The sequence below is a fragment of the Simochromis diagramma genome, unplaced genomic scaffold (assembly GCF_900408965.1).
Source record: "Simochromis diagramma unplaced genomic scaffold, fSimDia1.1 OVJJ01000361.1, whole genome shotgun sequence".
NCBI lineage: Eukaryota > Metazoa > Chordata > Actinopteri > Cichliformes > Cichlidae > Simochromis > Simochromis diagramma.
Genome location: NW_024386860.1, coordinates 5,934,597 through 5,952,678, shown reverse-complemented (window position 1 = coordinate 5,952,678; position 18,082 = coordinate 5,934,597). Strand labels below are relative to the sequence as shown.

General features: G+C 41.7%; 1 protein-coding gene across 5 annotated transcripts in view; it reads left to right on the top strand.

The window, feature by feature from the left end:
* Window positions 1-18,074, top strand: part of chd4b (chromodomain helicase DNA binding protein 4b) — a 29,121-nt gene extending 11,047 nt beyond the window's left edge. For 2 of the 5 annotated variants that reach the window (XM_040030063.1, XM_040030060.1), the window contains 27 exons: window positions 101-232; window positions 472-571; window positions 688-879; window positions 1,260-1,460; window positions 1,855-1,992; window positions 2,159-2,280; window positions 2,391-2,564; window positions 3,702-3,843; window positions 3,927-4,176; window positions 4,272-4,396; window positions 4,489-4,581; window positions 4,677-4,818; window positions 6,087-6,256; window positions 6,418-6,607; window positions 8,425-8,511; window positions 9,385-9,476; window positions 9,615-9,748; window positions 10,142-10,286; window positions 10,396-10,552; window positions 11,076-11,161; window positions 11,251-11,491; window positions 12,864-12,911; window positions 13,141-13,311; window positions 13,404-13,512; window positions 14,832-14,964; window positions 15,067-15,262; window positions 16,823-18,074. In XM_040030063.1, coding sequence (XP_039885997.1) covers window positions 101-232; window positions 472-571; window positions 688-879; window positions 1,260-1,460; window positions 1,855-1,992; window positions 2,159-2,280; window positions 2,391-2,564; window positions 3,702-3,843; window positions 3,927-4,176; window positions 4,272-4,396; window positions 4,489-4,581; window positions 4,677-4,818; window positions 6,087-6,256; window positions 6,418-6,607; window positions 8,425-8,511; window positions 9,385-9,476; window positions 9,615-9,748; window positions 10,142-10,286; window positions 10,396-10,552; window positions 11,076-11,161; window positions 11,251-11,491; window positions 12,864-12,911; window positions 13,141-13,311; window positions 13,404-13,512; window positions 14,832-14,964; window positions 15,067-15,262; window positions 16,823-17,025 — 3,973 coding nt within the window. In that variant the 3' untranslated portion in view covers window positions 17,026-18,074. Of the gene's footprint in view, window positions 1-100; window positions 233-471; window positions 572-687; window positions 880-1,259; window positions 1,461-1,854; window positions 1,993-2,158; window positions 2,281-2,390; window positions 2,565-3,701; window positions 3,844-3,926; window positions 4,177-4,271; window positions 4,397-4,488; window positions 4,582-4,676; window positions 4,819-6,086; window positions 6,257-6,417; window positions 6,608-8,424; window positions 8,512-9,384; window positions 9,477-9,614; window positions 9,749-10,141; window positions 10,287-10,395; window positions 10,553-11,075; window positions 11,162-11,250; window positions 11,492-12,863; window positions 12,912-13,138; window positions 13,312-13,403; window positions 13,513-14,831; window positions 14,965-15,066; window positions 15,263-16,808 lie in introns of those variants that run through there. The other 3 variants (XM_040030062.1, XM_040030064.1, XR_005695582.1) reach the window with 3 other exon arrangements.
* Window positions 18,075-18,082: the final 8 nt, after the last annotated feature.

The window sequence follows — 18,082 nt, the reverse complement described above, 5'->3', positions numbered from 1 at the left end:
GTCTTATAATGTCACCATGTAAAAGAAAAACTTTAACAGAAGCATTTAGGTATACCATTTTATCACAACAGAATATCTTCTGTCTGTTTTATCCTGATAGTGTTGATAAAAAGAATAATGTGCATTACCTGATCAAGTGGAGAGATCTGCCATATGATCAGTCCACCTGGGAGAGTGAAGACATGGACATTCCAGAGTATGACCCCTACAAACAGACTTACTGGAATCACAGGTATGCAGTAGTGTACTAAGTGTCAGAAGCTGTTTGCTCAGGTTGTGCAAGGACTGTTGATATCTTAAAGTAGGGTAAGATCAAATAATTGTAAAATTAATTCTACTCCTTTTCTAGGACGTAAATTAGGTGCCATATAGAGATATTTGTGGCAGTTTGATGTCTTTTTTTTCTGTTTACATTAAAAAACAGTGAATAAATTAGTCAGTCTTACCTTTTTTTCCTACTATGTGTATCAGAGAGTTGATGATGGGTGAGGAAGGCAGACCTGGCAAGAAGCTGAAAAAGACAGTCAAAGTGAAGAAGGCAGAGCGACCGCCTGCTAATCCAGTTGTAGATGTACGTGCACCAAAATACAACCTTTTTCTTAAATTGCTTTATTCTGATGGATTATTGATGACCGTGTAAAAGCTCGCTCCTCAAATCGGGTCAGCAATTTTATTTTTTCTTTCCAGCCCACCATCAAGTTTGACCGTCAGCCTGACTATCTGGACAGCACAGGAGGAACTCTGCATCCCTACCAGCTGGAAGGTTTGAACTGGCTCAGGTTTTCTTGGGCTCAAGCCACTGACACAATCCTGGCTGACGAGATGGGTTTGGGCAAGACCGTTCAGACAGCTGTCTTCCTCTACTCATTGTACAAGGAGGTAAGGGGCTGTTTATTTCATAAATATGAATGCATTAAGCTTGTTTTAACAGTTAAAAGTACAACACAGTACCTGATAATGTTTGATTTATAAGGCTAATGCTGTATTGTTTTATCTTTAGTAAGACTTGTATATGCTAACTGACGCTGTTTTGTCCAGTCTGCCCTCCCCTGTCAGTCAGTGTTAGTGGTTGGGGTTGCAGACATGTGACACACAGTAACTCTGCCCATTAAAGGGGATGAATTCCAAGTAAGGAGCTCGATCCTAAAGGCAGGGCAAGACAAATGCAGTTGTGCAATTTATCTGATATTAAATTATGAATCATCTTTGCATGTTAATTTTTTAAATATGTATTCTAACTCTGTTCTCCATTGGTACAGGGTCACTCCAAAGGCCCCTTCCTTGTCAGCGCTCCTCTGTCCACCATCATTAACTGGGAGAGGGAGTTTGAGATGTGGGCTCCTGACATGTATGTGGTCACCTATATAGGGGACAAAGACAGCAGGGCTGTTATTAGAGAGAATGAGTTCTCCTTTGAGGGAAACGCCATCAGAGGAGGAAAAAAGGCGTCCAAGATGAAGGTAAGTAAAAAAAACAAACTGCTTTTTCAGAGTGTAGTGGCTTTGAAGTACAGTGGAACCCCGACTTATGAAATTAATTCGTTCCCGAGGGTCTTTCGTAAGTCGAAAATTTTCGTAAGTCGAAGCACCCATCACGCCTTTTGAGTGAACGATAGGCTAATTGCTAACTGCAACAACAATACATTGTTCAAGTGGAACAGCGAAGTGCAAGTACGAAAGCCAAGGGGGTTGTCACATGATTCGGAAGGCATTGTGGGCATTGTAGGCATTCTGGGATCAGCCAGTCAGAGCCAGCTTTAGTTGCAGCACTTGCAGCTGTAATATTTGTAATCGTTTCCACTTATTTCCCAGTTTTGCAGCTTAACTAAAAATCACTTTTTTCTGCATATTACAGAAAGACTCACCAGTCAAGTTCCATGTTCTGCTGACATCCTATGAATTGATCACCATTGATCAGGCTGTGTTGGGCTCCATTGAATGGGCATGTCTGGTTGTAGATGAGGCACACAGACTGAAGAACAACCAGTCCAAGGTAACAACAAAGCCTTTTTTTCTTTTCTTTTTCTTTTACAAAAACCAAAGTTTGTTGGTGACCCTTCATCACTGGACACACAATGCTGGACATAACAGTTTAGTGCTGTACTTTTCTTGGCTCCAGTGCCCAGGTTTGTACTGTATGTTTTCTGTCTTTCTCTCAGTTCTTCAGAGTGTTGAACAACTACCCGCTGCAACACAAGCTGCTGCTTACAGGCACTCCACTTCAGAACAACCTGGAGGAGCTCTTCCATTTGCTGAACTTTTTAACCCCAGAGAGATTCAAGTCAGTACCTGCACACAGCGCAGGGCTACAGCAGATGTAGCTGTACTGCAGATACAGTGATGACATCCACTGTGATTCATGTGGCTTTTTAATTTTTTTTTTTCATGCAGTAATCTCGAAGGGTTTCTGGAAGAGTTTGCGGACATCGCCAAAGAGGACCAGATCAAGAAGCTCCATGACATGCTGGGACCACACATGCTCAGGAGGCTGAAGGCTGATGTATTTAAACACATGCCTTCAAAGACCGAGCTCATTGTTCGAGTGGAGCTGAGCTCCATGCAAAAGTGAACAATAAAAAACTTTGCAGTAGCTGCAAATATATGTTTGGAAAAATGAAAAAAGGAAGTTTTTCTTTCCCACTGTCGCCAAGTGCTTGCTCATAAAGGCTCATTGATTGTTGGAGTTTTCTCTGTATTGTTGTAGGGTCTTTACCTTACAATATAAAGCACCTTGAGGTGACAGTTGTTAATTTGGCAGTATATAAATAAAATTAAAATTAATTGAATTAAACATGCCATAGTTTCAAATAATGTGCCCAGAGTATGGCAGAGTTATACCTGTGAGCCTGAAGCTCAGACTTCAAACAGCTCAGACAGTTTTTCTGCTGTCGATAGTGAAAGGGGATATTCCTAATGTTGTGGTCAAAGAAAAGACAAAGCAAAGTTTCCCCTTGTGCTGGTCACAGATTCTGTCTGATGGTTTTGGAAACCCACAAATATTTGCTATGAGTTGGAGGAGAAGGAGTAAATGTAATAAATACTACTGATAGCTGCAATTAGATTGACAGTAACATGTATTCAGGACTTACCAGGAGGTCCTATGATTCCGTCTTTTCTTCAAGGCCTCTCTGGCGTTCCCCTGTCTCTACAGAAAAGTCAGCTTGAATCATACAGCTGAACCTGCCCACAAATGACTGAAACACGCTTGTCTTCTATTTTTGGTTCTTTGGTTATTTTTGCGATGTCATTGGACAGGTTATCGCACTCCAGCTTAAAGCGAATTCTTTGCAACGTGGAAACAATCCATAGTCTTTGCATAAAACCTTGTATGGAATTGTGCAACAGGCTTAATTTTTGATTTGAATACATCATAAGATGGTCTCCTCTTAGACACTAAGCTCAACTCGACATTCATAACTGTCTTCTGTTTGCAAGCGGCAGTCAGTCAGAAGGTGGTTGGGAGGGAAGCTTAAACTGTTTGTTTCATGTAGAGGTTAAAATGAGGGCTTGCAGCAATGCCCAGTATAAGATAGATGAATATTATTTTCAACTGTGAATAATACAAACTTCATATAGAACCATTTGCAGCAACATGAGCATAACATGTCACCCTTGAAGCTTTAATCCTGCTCATGTTTTCCTTTGTTTTATCTTTGCAGTCTATTTTTTCACGCTTCTTTTACTTCTCTTTTTGCACTTCAGGAAATACTACAAGTTCATTTTAACACGTAACTTTGAGGCCCTGAACACTCGTGGAGGAGGAAATCAAGTATCTCTGCTCAATGTTGTGATGGACCTCAAAAAGTGCTGTAACCACCCCTACCTCTTTCCAGCAGCTGCCAATGTATGTTTTTTATACATTTAGTTTAATTTAGTTTTTTCGTGTTTCTTTTAAACTTGTTTAAGACATCACTTGCTTAATTTCAGGAAGCGCCAAAACTTCCAAATGGCATGTATGAAGGCACTGCCCTGACCAAGTCTTCAGGGAAACTGATGCTGCTCCAGAAGATGATGAGACGGCTGAAAGAAGGAGGCCACAGGGTTTTGGTTTTCTCCCAGATGACTAAAATGCTCGACTTGCTAGAGGACTTCCTGGAGAACGAGGGTTACAAATATGAGAGGATTGATGGAGGAGTCACTGGCAACTTGAGACAGGAGGCCATTGATCGCTTTAATGGTGAGGCGTGTTTAGCTATTTGTCAGTTTTGCCTCTCAGGACAGCAGAGTTGATGTCTGTTTTTCTAATTTTAATTTTGCTCCTCTTTCCAACAGCTCCTGGTGCTCAGCAGTTTGCCTTCCTCCTCTCTACCAGAGCTGGTGGTTTGGGCATTAACCTCGCTTCTGCTGATACTGTTATTATCTATGACTCCGACTGGAATCCCCACAATGACATCCAGGTATGCAAACCACATGACTAACCTCACATCTGCGCCAGTGTGAGCGTTTATTTTGAGGGGTGATAATGCTGTGTTTCATGTGTGCTTCACAGGCCTTCAGCAGAGCTCATCGTATTGGCCAGAACAGGAAAGTGATGATTTATCGCTTTGTTACCAAAGCGTCTGTGGAGGAGAGGATCACACAGGTCTGTGAAAATTAACACCACTTTAGCAAATGTATTGAATTGCAATGATCACATATTGACTAATAGCTTGACCTCCACCTTCTTGCTTCCACCAGGTGGCAAAGAAGAAGATGATGCTCACCCACCTGGTGGTGCGACCCGGCCTCGGATCTAAGATGGGCTCCATGTCCAAGCAGGAGCTTGATGACATCCTCAAGTTTGGAACTGAAGAACTGTTTAAAGATGAAGTTGGAGATGGTGAGTCAGTGTTGAGCCTCTGACAGATGGCTGGCACACACACACACACACACACACACACACACACACACACACACACACACACACACACACACACACACACACACACAATGTCCGCTTAGTTAGCCTCTGACAGATGGCACACACACACACACACACACACACACACACACACACACACACACACACACACACACACACACACACACACACAATGTCCGCTTAGTTTGGTGAGTGGGGCTGATATTAATTTTAGCACTGGGAGCCTCTTTCTCTGTATGTCTGGTTAATCTATCCTATAGTTATGTTGTATCTGCAAAGCCATCTGAAAGCCTACAGAGTCACCTGATGTGATGTACCTGTTCAGTACTCCTGTGCATCTACAGCTATGTTTTCACTGCAGCTTTGAAATTGATCAGTGAGAGAATAACAATGAGCCCCTCAATAGGAATAATAATCATAGGATCGATAAAAGGACTAACAAATGTCAGCAAATTCCTGGAGGATTGCTGAAACTATCCGATTAGACGTAATGGGAATGTGCAAAGAAGTGGAAAAAGTTAAATATGTTTGCCCTTGAAAAAAAACCAGACACAACACAGAGCAAGGACTGAGGAGGGGAAAAAGTCACAGCATTTTATTTAGTTCTGCCGGCTGGCACCGCATATAAGAAGCCGAGACATGACCACAGGTAACTGTCACATAATGCCCCACACACAAGCATATATACCAGCATCAATATTGGCCACTTGCGTAGGTTAAGTCATAGAATCTACAGAGATTCACCACAGAAATCTAAATTAGGCCATAGCGTCCACACTGCAGAATGTGGTTTATGCATTGCTCCAGTTGAGTGGTTATATGTCAGTTTACTCTTCAGCTCACAGCTGTTTCATTTTCTAGATCAAGATAGTGCAGAACTTTGCTGGTTTGCAGGTCTCTTATCTGTGTTATTTTCCACAGTACTTGTTTAAAACTTCCTGTCAGAGATGGGGGTGGGGAGTGGGGTTGACTGGTTTATGCAAAAAAATATGAATGGCTAGTTTAAACAACTATCCCTGGTGCAGAGTAGTGAAAGCAGCAAAGTTTTATTGGTTAATTATCCAGTCGACTGGTTCTGCGCATCACTAGTTGCATTGTGTGTAAAAGCAAAGAGAAAGAGGTGGAATTATGACTTCTCCACTGGGATGCCAGAGATGTTTTGAGCATTAAATTCAAATTTCTCTTCCTCCTATCCTTCCTTCTTTTTCCACTTATTCTACTTTCAGGGGACAACAAGGAGGATGACAGCAGTGTGATCCACTACGATGATCAGGCAATTGACCGTTTGCTTGACAGGAACCAGGATGCCACAGACGACACTGAGCTCCAGAGCATGAACGAATACCTCAGCTCCTTCAAAGTGGCACAGTATGTGGTGAAAGATGAAGATGATGAGGTACAGTATTAGCATGGCTACAATGTGCGTATATGAGTATATCACTTTACCTATCGGGCTTTAGTTTTTTGACATTTTAGAGCATCTTTAGGAGTCAAACTCAAAGTCTAAGCACGAACAAACAGTCTTTATGTGCACTGTATTAAAAAAATGTTTTAAAGGAGGAGGAGGTGGAAAGGGAGGTGATCAAGCAGGAGGAAAGTGTTGATCCAGACTACTGGGAGAAGCTGCTTCGGCACCACTACGAGCAACAGCAGGAGGATCTCGCCCGCAATTTGGGCAAAGGCAAAAGAACTCGAAAGCCAGTCAACTACAATGATGGCTCCCAGGAGGACCGAGGTATAAGACAGGGTACAGAACAATATATAATGCAACCTCTTCTTGTGCGTGTGTGGAGTGCAGTACCAGTGGTGGATTTGTGTTTGTGTGGTGTTGATGTGGTGGTAATATAGTAGCAGCGACAGTGAGATTATGGCATGAAGTTTTGTTTTAGTTTGTGCTCGGGTGTAGAAATGTGGTAGTTGATGTTATTTTTAAATGTTTAGACCAGTTTAAAATCGATTTTTTCAGAAGGATAAGGCCTCTCACTAAGCCAGAAATGTGTCGCCTTCCTTTAGGAGATACGTTCACACAAAATAGGCGGATAGACGGACTCACATTGTAGGTAGTTAAGGCCCCTTTTCTAGATGTAATTTGCTCGGACTAGAAAATGGCACAAAGGGAATATTATTGCAGTACAGCCGTTGGCTTAGCATTAAAACAGTAGGGGGCAGCAGCAGATTGGGCTGGATGCACAGGCAGAGCGTGTGATAGGGCACAGCAAACAACACAACAGCCATTTTCACTCATGTGCTGATAAACATTTTTTAGACGTCACTCAGCTGAGCTGTGTGTGATCGCCCATTAAGTGGAGATTAACCTGCCAGCTCCTGAGTGTAGTCTGTATGATGTCTGATTGCACAGACATGAGAAAATGCATCTGTCACGGACTGTTTGCTTTTTATTCTCCTCATCCATCCGACCAATTTAACCGCAGGGTCCTGGGAGTTGGACTGGAGCCTGTCCCAGCTCTCATAAGAAGAGAGATGGAGTGCAGTCTATCGAAGGGAGATTCTGCTCATAGGGTCAACTTTTTTCTGCAACCTTTATCATTAATTTCCTGTGTGGGGAAAAACAGGCCTCCACTGGTTTTGAACTGACCTCTTTTCTTTTTTTCTGAGTGTAAACCCAGTGTAGACATAGAGGGGGAAGGGGAGATCATGCACATGACTCAGGTCTGCAAAATCTTGATGTTATAGTTTTACATCTTGAAACTTGCAGAAAAACATGCAAACATTAATAAAAGGAGGAAATCAATTATCAGTTGCCTGTATTCCATTCATTCAGTGCTTATTTGCTCTCACACATTATTCCATTCAGTGAACTCCATTGTCAGAGATCATGTATGACAGACAGGGACATTATTAGCTGGAAACAACAAGCCATGGCAATTGTAATAAGTGCAGCTTTCAACAAGGTTTTGTTCAAATATGTTAAGTTTTAATATTAATTATATATATAAAAAAAAGTCCATACTATTTATGTAGATTTTGGAGGTCCAGGAAAAGCAATAACATGAACGTGTATTAGGATTTGTTGATAAAATCACCAAAGCTACAGTCCTCTCCCTAACCCTTCTGCTTCACATTTTAAGACCTTATTTTGGGAGAGTGACAATTCTGAAGAAACAAACCTCAAACTGCAAAACACAGAAGCAGTTGAACTAGTTTTGTTTTAATGATCTGTTTTTTTTTTCCTGTCTCAGCCCCCAAATAAACCAAAAACCAAAGCTGTTAGAGCCACAGTAGGCTTTTCACTTGCATATAGCTGTGTAAACATTAACAATATCAGTGAAGGATCTTTTCTTTTTGTTTATTGCAGCAGTCAAAGCTAATCAGTGGCAGTAATCTAGTAGTTCAAATGCAGTTTTAACACGGTAACTCCCCCTACTGGTTGAACTCTTACTAACCTGTGATTAAACCTCTGCAAGGAGTTACTTTTATTGTGTACTCGTATGTGTACTTTTATCTCGTTGTTGATCAGTTAGATTCAGACCTGGTGGGGAAGAGTTTTGTCCTTTTTGGTATTTTCTCCTCGCTCATCTCATCATTTCTCTGTGGTCTCTTTAGACTGGCAGGAGGATCAGTCTGATAACCAGTCCGATTACTCGGTGGCCTCAGAGGAGGGCGATGAGGACTTTGATGAACGGACTGAAGGTAAGTTGGGTACAACCGTTGGAGATCTTTCACACTGGGACGTCTGTGCTCTGAGGAGTTTGGCATTAGTCATAAAGATGGAGTTGAGTGAAGTTATTGATCATAACAAGCTGACATGGAGGCGGAAGTTCCTGTTCAGATTATTAACAGAAGTCTTTCCACATCTGAGATACATAATTCACTAACATCCTTCCAACACCCCCGCAGATGTTTATTCAGATTCAGACGAGAGCTATGATATCCTCCTCGACAACCTCAACAACAACTGCCAAAAAAGGAAATGTGACTGCATCATCTGCATTGAGCGTAGAGAGGCAAAGCAAGGCAGAAAGAAAAAGGAAAGGAAAAAGCATAAGAGAAGGAAACGGGGAAAGAAAATTAAGATCAATGGTTTCCCAGTCCTTTGAGCCGCCCGCTTTGCAGATTAAATTGTTTGTGTTTATATTAATTGTTTATATAACTGTTCACTTGTATTTATTAAATTTGTATCCGTTAATAAACATGTTGTATAAAATTTATTTTCCAATTAAAAGGTGCTATAAGTTGTGCATTTATATACCAGTTGTATTTTTCTTACTGTAACTGGAGTTTTATTAAATGATGTGTACTGCCAGATTGCTTTCAGTAGTAAATTTTCTGAAAGCGTTGCGCTTCAAGAAACGTTTATTGTAAAGTGTGGAGAGAGGGCCAGCTTCAGCAGGATCAGAGTGAGCCAATGAGCCGTAAGTGGAAAGTTTAGGACGATAAGTGCACACACGATCATGCATCATGCAAAATTTACTGTTCAACTTTTCGTCCTCATGGCTTCGGTGGAGTTGGCGCTGACTTTCAGGCCTTCAGACAGACTAACTAACCGTGCTTCTTTGCTCATAGCCAATGCCCGCAGACCAAACCGCAAAGGGCTGAGGAACGACCGGGACAAGCCTCTACCCCCACTGTTGGCCAGGGTTGGTGGGAACATCGAGGTGACTTTTTGGTTCCTTCCATGAGACAAGAGTGAATGTGCAAGGAAAAAAATTAACTGCACAGTGGTGGAGGAGTCACATCTTTCTGTTGTCTTTCTATTAAGCTTTTCTTTTGCATTTTGACCTCTTACCTGTCAGGTGCTGGGATTCAACGCACGGCAGAGGAAGGCTTTCTTAAATGCAGTGATGCGTTATGGGATGCCTCCCCAAGATGCCTTTACTAACCAGTGGCTGGTCAGAGACCTACGAGGAAAGTCAGAGAAAGAATTCAAGTGAGTCTGATGGGTGTTTTTTATCATTTTCCTACTGTTATGGGTGCAGTCTAATATCAAGGTAAAGTGCTTTTTTTTTTTGTTATGAACCAAAACTTTGTTGAAAACTTTTGTTTGCTAAATTTTAGTATCAATCATCTGCTCAAATTTGTAAATTTGTCTACACAGTTGAAGGTTTAAGCTGTTCCGTTAATGACAGTTTTATAAATTGGCCAACTGTCTAAAGTAATTATTGTTAAAACTGGTAACTGAGCCATTAGAACGTGAAGTCTCTTAGTACTAAATACTAGCAGGATAGTTACATTCAGCTTAATTAGCATGTTGTCTCTCTGCATGTCTAATATAAAATACACCTGGCTCAAATTTATTCAGTATGTCATGCTTTCTTTGCAGGGCCTATGTGTCTCTGTTCATGCGTCACCTTTGTGAGCCGGGGGCCGACGGAGCCGAGACGTTTGCTGACGGCGTCCCTCGGGAGGGTCTGTCAAGACAGCACGTGCTCACTCGCATCGGTGTGATGTCACTCATACGGAAAAAGGTACGGTTCAACAGCTCCAGTAGAAATGGTAAAAATAGTGTCGCCCTGCTTGAGAATGTGGTCTAAATTATCCAAACTCTTAATCATTGAGTCACATGTTGTTTAACAGGTGCAGGAGTTTGAACATGTGAATGGTCAGTGGTCGATGCCCTGGATGGCCGAGTTGGAGGAAAACAAAAGAGCCGCAGCTTTGGCTGCAGGAGAAGACCCAAAGACTCCTTCCACAGGGACCCCTGCAGACACACAGCCCAACACTCCTGTGCCGGGTAAACACACACACTATTTGCACTCACTACTGAGCTTTTTAAACAAATGTTAACATTTTTTTAGACTCAGTACACGATGCATGCATTATAATTAGACTCGGTTTCTGACACTCTGACTACATGTTGTAAGAAGGGGACACTCGTGACGATGAAACACATTGTCATTTCCTCTGAGCTGTAACCTCATCACCACATACTTCACCTTAGTTTTGAACCAGATGTAATGTGAATTCTATGTTTAAGACTCAACTAACCCTGAAATAACTGTTTGATATGTGAGAGATATTTTCGTGTTTTGCCCTCAGAAGTAATTATTCAATCCGGTTTGTTTTGACCCCCAGAGATTTTCCAGATTTGCTCCCTCTTGTGGATGCATTTGGAAAGACTACAATGAATAAGTTATAGGCCAAGAAACACACACTTGTTAAGATTAAATGTTAAATAGGAATCCTAATTAGTTGTATACATAACAGATTAAAGCACTCCCCCCATATCTGTAATATCATGTGCTTTCTGTTTTCAGAGGATTTGTCTAAGTCAGAGGACAAGGAAGACACGAAGAAGGAGGGAGAGGATGGAAAAGCTGCTAAGAAGGCAGATGATCCAGAGGTAAATTCTGCTTTCAACTTCTGCTTTCACTTCAGCTATTGCACAGTTTGAAGATATATCTCCTTTTATTTTGTCCATCTCTTGCCTAGATTATTGAAATCCCAGATGACTCTGAAAAACCCCCCGTTCTGGACAAGAAAGAGGAAGCAGACTCTGCTGCAGAGAAGGAGGACAGAGAGAAGGAGACAGATGGAGTTGAAGGGAAAGAGAAAGAAGCTGAAGACCTGAGCAAAGAGAAAGAGGAGAAGTCTGTGGAGAAGGACGCTTCTGCCGACATCAAGGGTGAAGGTTCAGAGAGCAAGACTGATTTAGTGGAGGGCAGGTCTAGAGGTGAGGCACACGATGATTGTAACATCTGTTTTTAACAGTACAAAAAGCTTTTAAGGCCTTTTAGTCTGCAAAATATCCATTTTTATTTTGGTTTTCTCTTGAAAGTCCTGCTTACTCACATTTAAAGGCACAGTACAGGACCATTGGAGGTCACTTTTAAACTTTGTCTCAGTTGTGGTCCATTGTCATAGTCTCACTCCACTTAAATAACGTTACAAAATGAAAAAGATTTGATCCATGTTTTGCAGAATTGACATTTTGTCTCAGTACCTTGTTGTTTACTATTAAACAGGTTGCTCTTGAAAATGAGAGCTCGTGAGATTTACCTGTATAAATAAAGGTAAAATAAAAATTGGACATCCAGAATGTTCACATGTTCATGGGTGTATACAGACTGCACTTAGATGTCAGGTGAATCTGAAACATAACAATTGCCTTAATGAACAACTTCAATAAAAAATAAGCCGAGCAGAATGTGCACTTTTATGGGGCAAAGGGAAAAATCCCACCTTACTTCTCCATGTGACCGTCTCTTGATAGAAAACATGGATGGTGATGTTCATGTGATCAATAATGGGAATGGACTAACAGCATGAATGCCATTTAAAGGAAAGAGCAGGATGTGTCTGCTGCAGATACGTAGGTCTTTGGAAGTGCAGGGGGAGCTCCTTAAGACCTTTTATGACACTGTGATGGCATTGGGCTGGGGCAGCAGTATCTCTGCTGGTAACAAAAAGAAACTGAACAAGCAGATTGAGACCCCCAGCTCTGTTCTGTGATGTCCTCTTAAAGCAGTGGAGGTAGTGAGCCACAGGAGAATGGTGGCTAAGCTGTCGTCCCTGTTAGAGATCACCTCCCACCCCATGCAGACCACCCTGAAAGCACTGAGCAGCTCCGTCAGTGACAGGCTGGCCACACCTACAAAGTAGGAAGGGGAGATTTAGGAGGTTGTTCCTTCGACAGTGAACAACAGCAGCAGACCACATTTAAAAATACACATGTGTATGCATATATCCACACGCTGGGTTCTATTATATCGTAATCTGCAATAGTTACAATGAAACTGCACAATGCTTTCTTTACTCTCTGTCCTGATATCAACGTTCAACGACTACACCACGCAAGATCCCATTTTGCTGCTGAAAAAATATATATGTATATGTGGGTACAACCATATACACACATATATTGTTGTATAGTGCTATTGTTAAAGGTAATGCTGAATCTAACTTTTCCTGCTCTCTTGATTTTGCAGCTGTAATAATGTGAATTTCCCCATCTTATATCATCTTATCTTGTCTTAAACCACGTACAGTATTCTCTGGTTTCTTTCTCACCTTCTCAGTCTTTAACTTTATTTCTCTTCTTTTAGCTGACGAAGGCAAAGATGAGAAAATGGAAGCTGCAGAGGAGAAAAAAGGTTAGCTCTGAGTCAAACACCTACACTCTGTCTTACATTTGAAGCACAGATGACAGCACTGGAACAAACCTTCTCTGCTATTTTTGACCTTTTAAGATTGAGCTGCGCATTAAAATGTATATTTTACAAGATTTCAACTCCTCAGCTGATGAATTCTGGGCCCTTTATTACACCTGGATTTTGTTCACACAGCTTTAAAATGTTTAATTTGAATTTTTTTCTTTTTTAGAACAAAAAGAGGAGAAGGACAGTGTGAAACCAGACGAGTCTGGCAAACTGCAGAATGGAGAGAACGCCAAAGACGGAGGAACAGCTGCACCTGTGGTTAATGTCAGTGAAGAGAAGAAGAAAGCCACCAAGCAGAGGTTCATGTTCAACATCGCTGACGGAGGATTCACAGGTGGACACACATGCAGCCGTTCACACTTCTTTCTCTTCTCTTTTCTTCTGTTTCGTTTCTGCCTGTTTTGACCTTCCTGTCTTGCTTTCCAGAGCTTCACTCTCTGTGGCAGAATGAGGAGAGAGCAGCTACCGTCACCAAGAAGACCTTTGAGATTTGGCACCGCCGCCATGACTACTGGCTGCTTGCTGGCATCATACAGTATCCTTTCAGACGGACAATATCTTTAACACACTGTTCTTCAGTCTTCATAGGTGCATAAAGTTGTTGCAGGTTTATAAACAGGTTTCGTGACACCAGGGTGACCAAATATCATTTCACATTTACAGACTGTAAATTTCACACTCATATTAAGTGAACTGATCACATTAGAGCACAGCTGTCATTAAGGAGCAGGCCGTTTCAGGCTGACCACAGAATTGAATAAAAAGAGGATTTAGCTAATATTGATCCATTAAGATGTGCCTGGATTTATCTCGATATCAATTCTATGAAGTGGTTTGAGTGGTTTCGACCAGTAGCAGCCTCTAGAGCTGAAAAATCAATACACAAGTGCCAAAAATTGGTCAGTGTCTTTAGAGCTACATAGTTGCAGCCTGCTACAGAAACACACAATGCTTTCTTTTGGTTTAAATGTAGGAGTGTTACGTTCCCCTGAGGGGTCTAGGCGGTGAGGGGGAAGTAACAAAAAGTGTCCGGGTCAGAAAAAGGAGTCAAGGAGGCAGAAGGGTTAAATTAAATAGTTTTATTAAAATAGCTCAACTAAAAGAGACGGACAAGCCGCTATCACCATTTAAAGAAACAAACAAAACTCAAACGTTAGCCAATAAAGTACAAAGTAAGTCAAAAAGAGTGCAGCTCACTAGCTGAAAACCCAACAAACACGCAGCGCACAAGCTGTAACCACACTAATGTCACTCTGGCCCAGAGCTCACCTTTCTTTGGGCTTAAATACTTTTAATTACTGATGTGAGTCAGCTGTGTAACAGGGAAAGGTGGCACCTCAGGCAGAAGAGGTGGTGGGACACGCCCACACAGGCACCTTCAGGAGGAGGCCCTGCTAGGGCCGTAACAAGGAGCTTAGCTGCTTAAAATGACAGGTGTGCCGGTGTAGACTCTGTAGCTGATAGCTAACTTTAACTGAACTGGACTTCTCCATGTTTGTGCTGTTAATGCCTTTTGGAGCATTTTAGTTAAATTATCTGACAAATAAAATGACTTACCTGTGCTACTATTCTATTTGATCATACAGTCAGCATAGATTTCTTTCACTGGATTGTCCAACTATAGTCACTTATGTCTAAAAAAAAAAAAAAAAAAAAAAAAAGCTTACATGGTGATGTCCAGAAACCAGTGTGTGATTTGAGGCGTTCATCTTCTGGAAATAGCTCTGCTATTAATTGAATGAAGGACAGTGATGCATGTTTAAAGTCTTTCCACCCAAATTGTTACCCTGTTCTAAATGGCATTGACCATCCAGACACACCCGTGTTGTTATTCTTGACTTTGGCGTCTCTCAGACACGGCTACGCTCGGTGGCAGGATGTGCAGAACGACGTGAGGTTTGCCATCCTCAATGAGCCCTTCAAAGGGGAGATGAGCAGAGGCAACTTCCTAGAGATAAAGAACAAGTTTCTGGCCCGCAGGTTCAAGGTGAAACGAGTACACGGTTATCCTTTGAGTTCTCTGTGTGAATGTGTGTCTGCGTGTCATATCTCACTGAGCACGTCTGGTCCACCTGCGTTTCCTGTACAGTTACTCGAGCAGGCGCTCGTGATCGAAGAGCAGCTGCGCAGGGCGGCCTACCTGAACATGACAGAGGACCCGGCTCACCCCTCCATGGCCCTAAACACACGTTTCAGTGAGGTGGAGTGTCTCGCCGAGTCCCACCAGCATCTCAGCAAAGAGTCAATGTCTGGAAACAAGCCTGCCAATGCAGTGCTGCATAAAGGTGAGACACGTTACAAATCAGAAAAGTAAAGCGAAAGTTCTCACTGACTTAAAATCTATATCTGCAACACTGAGAAGTCTCGTGATTAAAACAGTGGGACTGTCAAGGGACATTATTCTGCACATGGTTTCCTTTTACCAAGTAACTGCAGAGTCAGCTGCTTGCAGGTGCTTCTTCACCAAAATGACAGTATATGCACATAATGATATACGTAATTGCAGCTGCCTAGACAACAGTGAACTCACAGTAATTATCCTTCTAATGAAAAGTGTCTCAGTTATAGCAGCAGTAGTTTTCTCCCACTGTGCCGGCGTTGGGCCAGGGGCTGTTTAACACTAAGACTACTTTTATTAAATGGCATGAAACAATAATGTGACATATTTTATATTTATTAAAAAAAAGACCTTGTGGAGCTGATAAAGCATGTGAGTTTAGTGAAAACAGTAATGTTTAAAGGTCATTCGAATAGTGAATGAATGATGAAGAATTTATTTTTTTTCACAATCCAGTGGTGATGAAATGGTGAAAGTAATGTTTTTTTTCTTGTGTTTTGCTTTTGGTGCTTTCTCTATATTTTTCAATTCTCTGACTATGTTATTTTGAAAAACTGCAGTACAACGATTAGAATAATTGCCTTTACATGTCAGGGTCATGGTGTTTTGAGTTGTTTGACAGTAGACAACTTCAGCTACACACGCTGTTTAAAAACAAAGGAGTGAGCATTGGAAATTTTTGAAGGCAGACATATTGGATATTCTTCAATGCTTTAAAAGTTCTGCTTCAGTTGCTTCAGTTACCACAGTACGTTTTCTGAATGAGAAAAGGGCTGTTGTAGGTAATGCATTTCAATCTTTAGTAAATATTTGTCCAAAAACTCCATTATGTTCCATCATATTTTAACTCATCACCAGTATTCTGTTTCACTTTACATAAACAGACATTTCCGCCATAAACAAAAATTAGCACTGTACATTAACACTGTTTAAAGGTGTCTAGAGGTAAACTGTCTCAAATTCAGGAGAAAGAGCCTTTTAAACTCACAACTATGGATTCAATGCATCTTTAATGGGCCTGGAACGAGATGAGACGCTTTTGCCTCCAAGCTTGATTTCACACAGAGCTCAATCTGGGAAATGTGTAAGGTTTATATTTGTCATTATTTTATGAGTGTTGGTGAAATGTTACAAATGGTACTGAAGGAGAGATACTGTGTAACTCTTGTGCTCCATATTTAATTCAGTTCAATTCCATTTTATTTACACAGCGCCAATTCACAACAGTAGTCGCCTCAAGGCGCTTTATATTGTAAGGTAGACCCTACAATAATACATACGGAGAAAAACCCAACAATCATACGGCCCCCTATGATCAAGCACTTTGGTGAGAGTGGGAAAGGAAAACTCCCTTTTAACAAGAAGATTCCTGTTAAAGTTTTACAAACCCATCCTTACTGTTTTCTGTCCTCTGCTGTTTTTTGGGATGCCACACTGTTAATTTTAACCAAAAACCAAAATTTGGCTGCTCACCCCTGTTATGCCGATTTCTGTGCTGCATTTCTAGTTCTCAAACAGCTCGAGGAACTGCTGAGCGACATGAAGGCCGACGTCACCCGTCTCCCAGCTACCATTGCCAGGATACCCCCCGTGGCCGTGCGGCTACAAATGTCTGAGAGGAATATCCTCAGCCGATTGGCCAGCCGGGGCCCCGAGGTCACCGCTCAGAACCAATCACAGACCGCACAGCAGATGCAGGTGCCGCGCTGACCAATCCCCTCGCACATTTCACACTCCCCTAACGAGGCCAGTCGCACACACCTCACCGCCATGTAGCAGAATTCCTCCCCCTCAGCCACCATGTACAGCACAGTCAGGTTAGTACTTCTTCCTCTGCACCCACAACCCATCTCCGGACTCAGAAGAGCATCAGCTGTGCTGCTGGACTTTATTTTGAAAAGACTGGGACTGTAGATGTAGGGCGGGAGCAAATGTAAGAATCGGTTCTCTTTCTTTGCGGCAGACTAGATACAGACGTCTTTCTTCTCCACTGGGAATCAGATTGAACCCCTCTGTCCTGAACACTGAACTGACCTGTCCTTCCAGCAGGATCTAACATGTGTGTGTAACTATATGTATAATGAAGCAGAAGAAGCTTAGACCGGAGGGAAAGCAGCATGTTTGGAGTATACTGGTGCTTTGTGGTAACTTTTGGATTATTCCAGACTTCAAGGGATTTTATTGTGCTTGTTTTCACCTTTAGGAAATTGTGAAATTTTTGTTTGTATGTTTTTTTAGAAGTCATTTAACTCTGTCCTCATCTGTATGTGTGTGAAGAGTGAAGGTGTGTGTGTTTTCTTGTATGTATGTGTGTGTTAAACAGGGCATAGTGGCGTGCATCTCTACTGCAGAATGCCTCGACACTGAGAGGGTGTTCCTGTCATTTTTGTATCAGTCAGTCAGATCTGTTACCTCTTCTTCCGTCCTTCTCAAACTCTTGCCTGGTCCGACTGGTGACCCAGTCGGGGATCAACTCTTTGTGCTCACAAACCCAAACAGCACCTTGACATTCCTAACTGCACCACAGATTTGCTTCATGGGAAGTCTCCTGTAATACAAACTCGCAATAGCTCCCCAGCTTTTTAGGTACATGGGATGGTGTTGAGGTTGATGGCAATCTTAAGTTAATTTAATTTCTTACTGTCTATTGTTATGTTGTTTTCCATTATTGAATATTATTATTATGGTTACCACCCTGTTGTTTTTATCATTGCTGTTTGTTTTTATGGACTACAATAAAAAAAAAAACTCAACAGTTTCTTGTTGT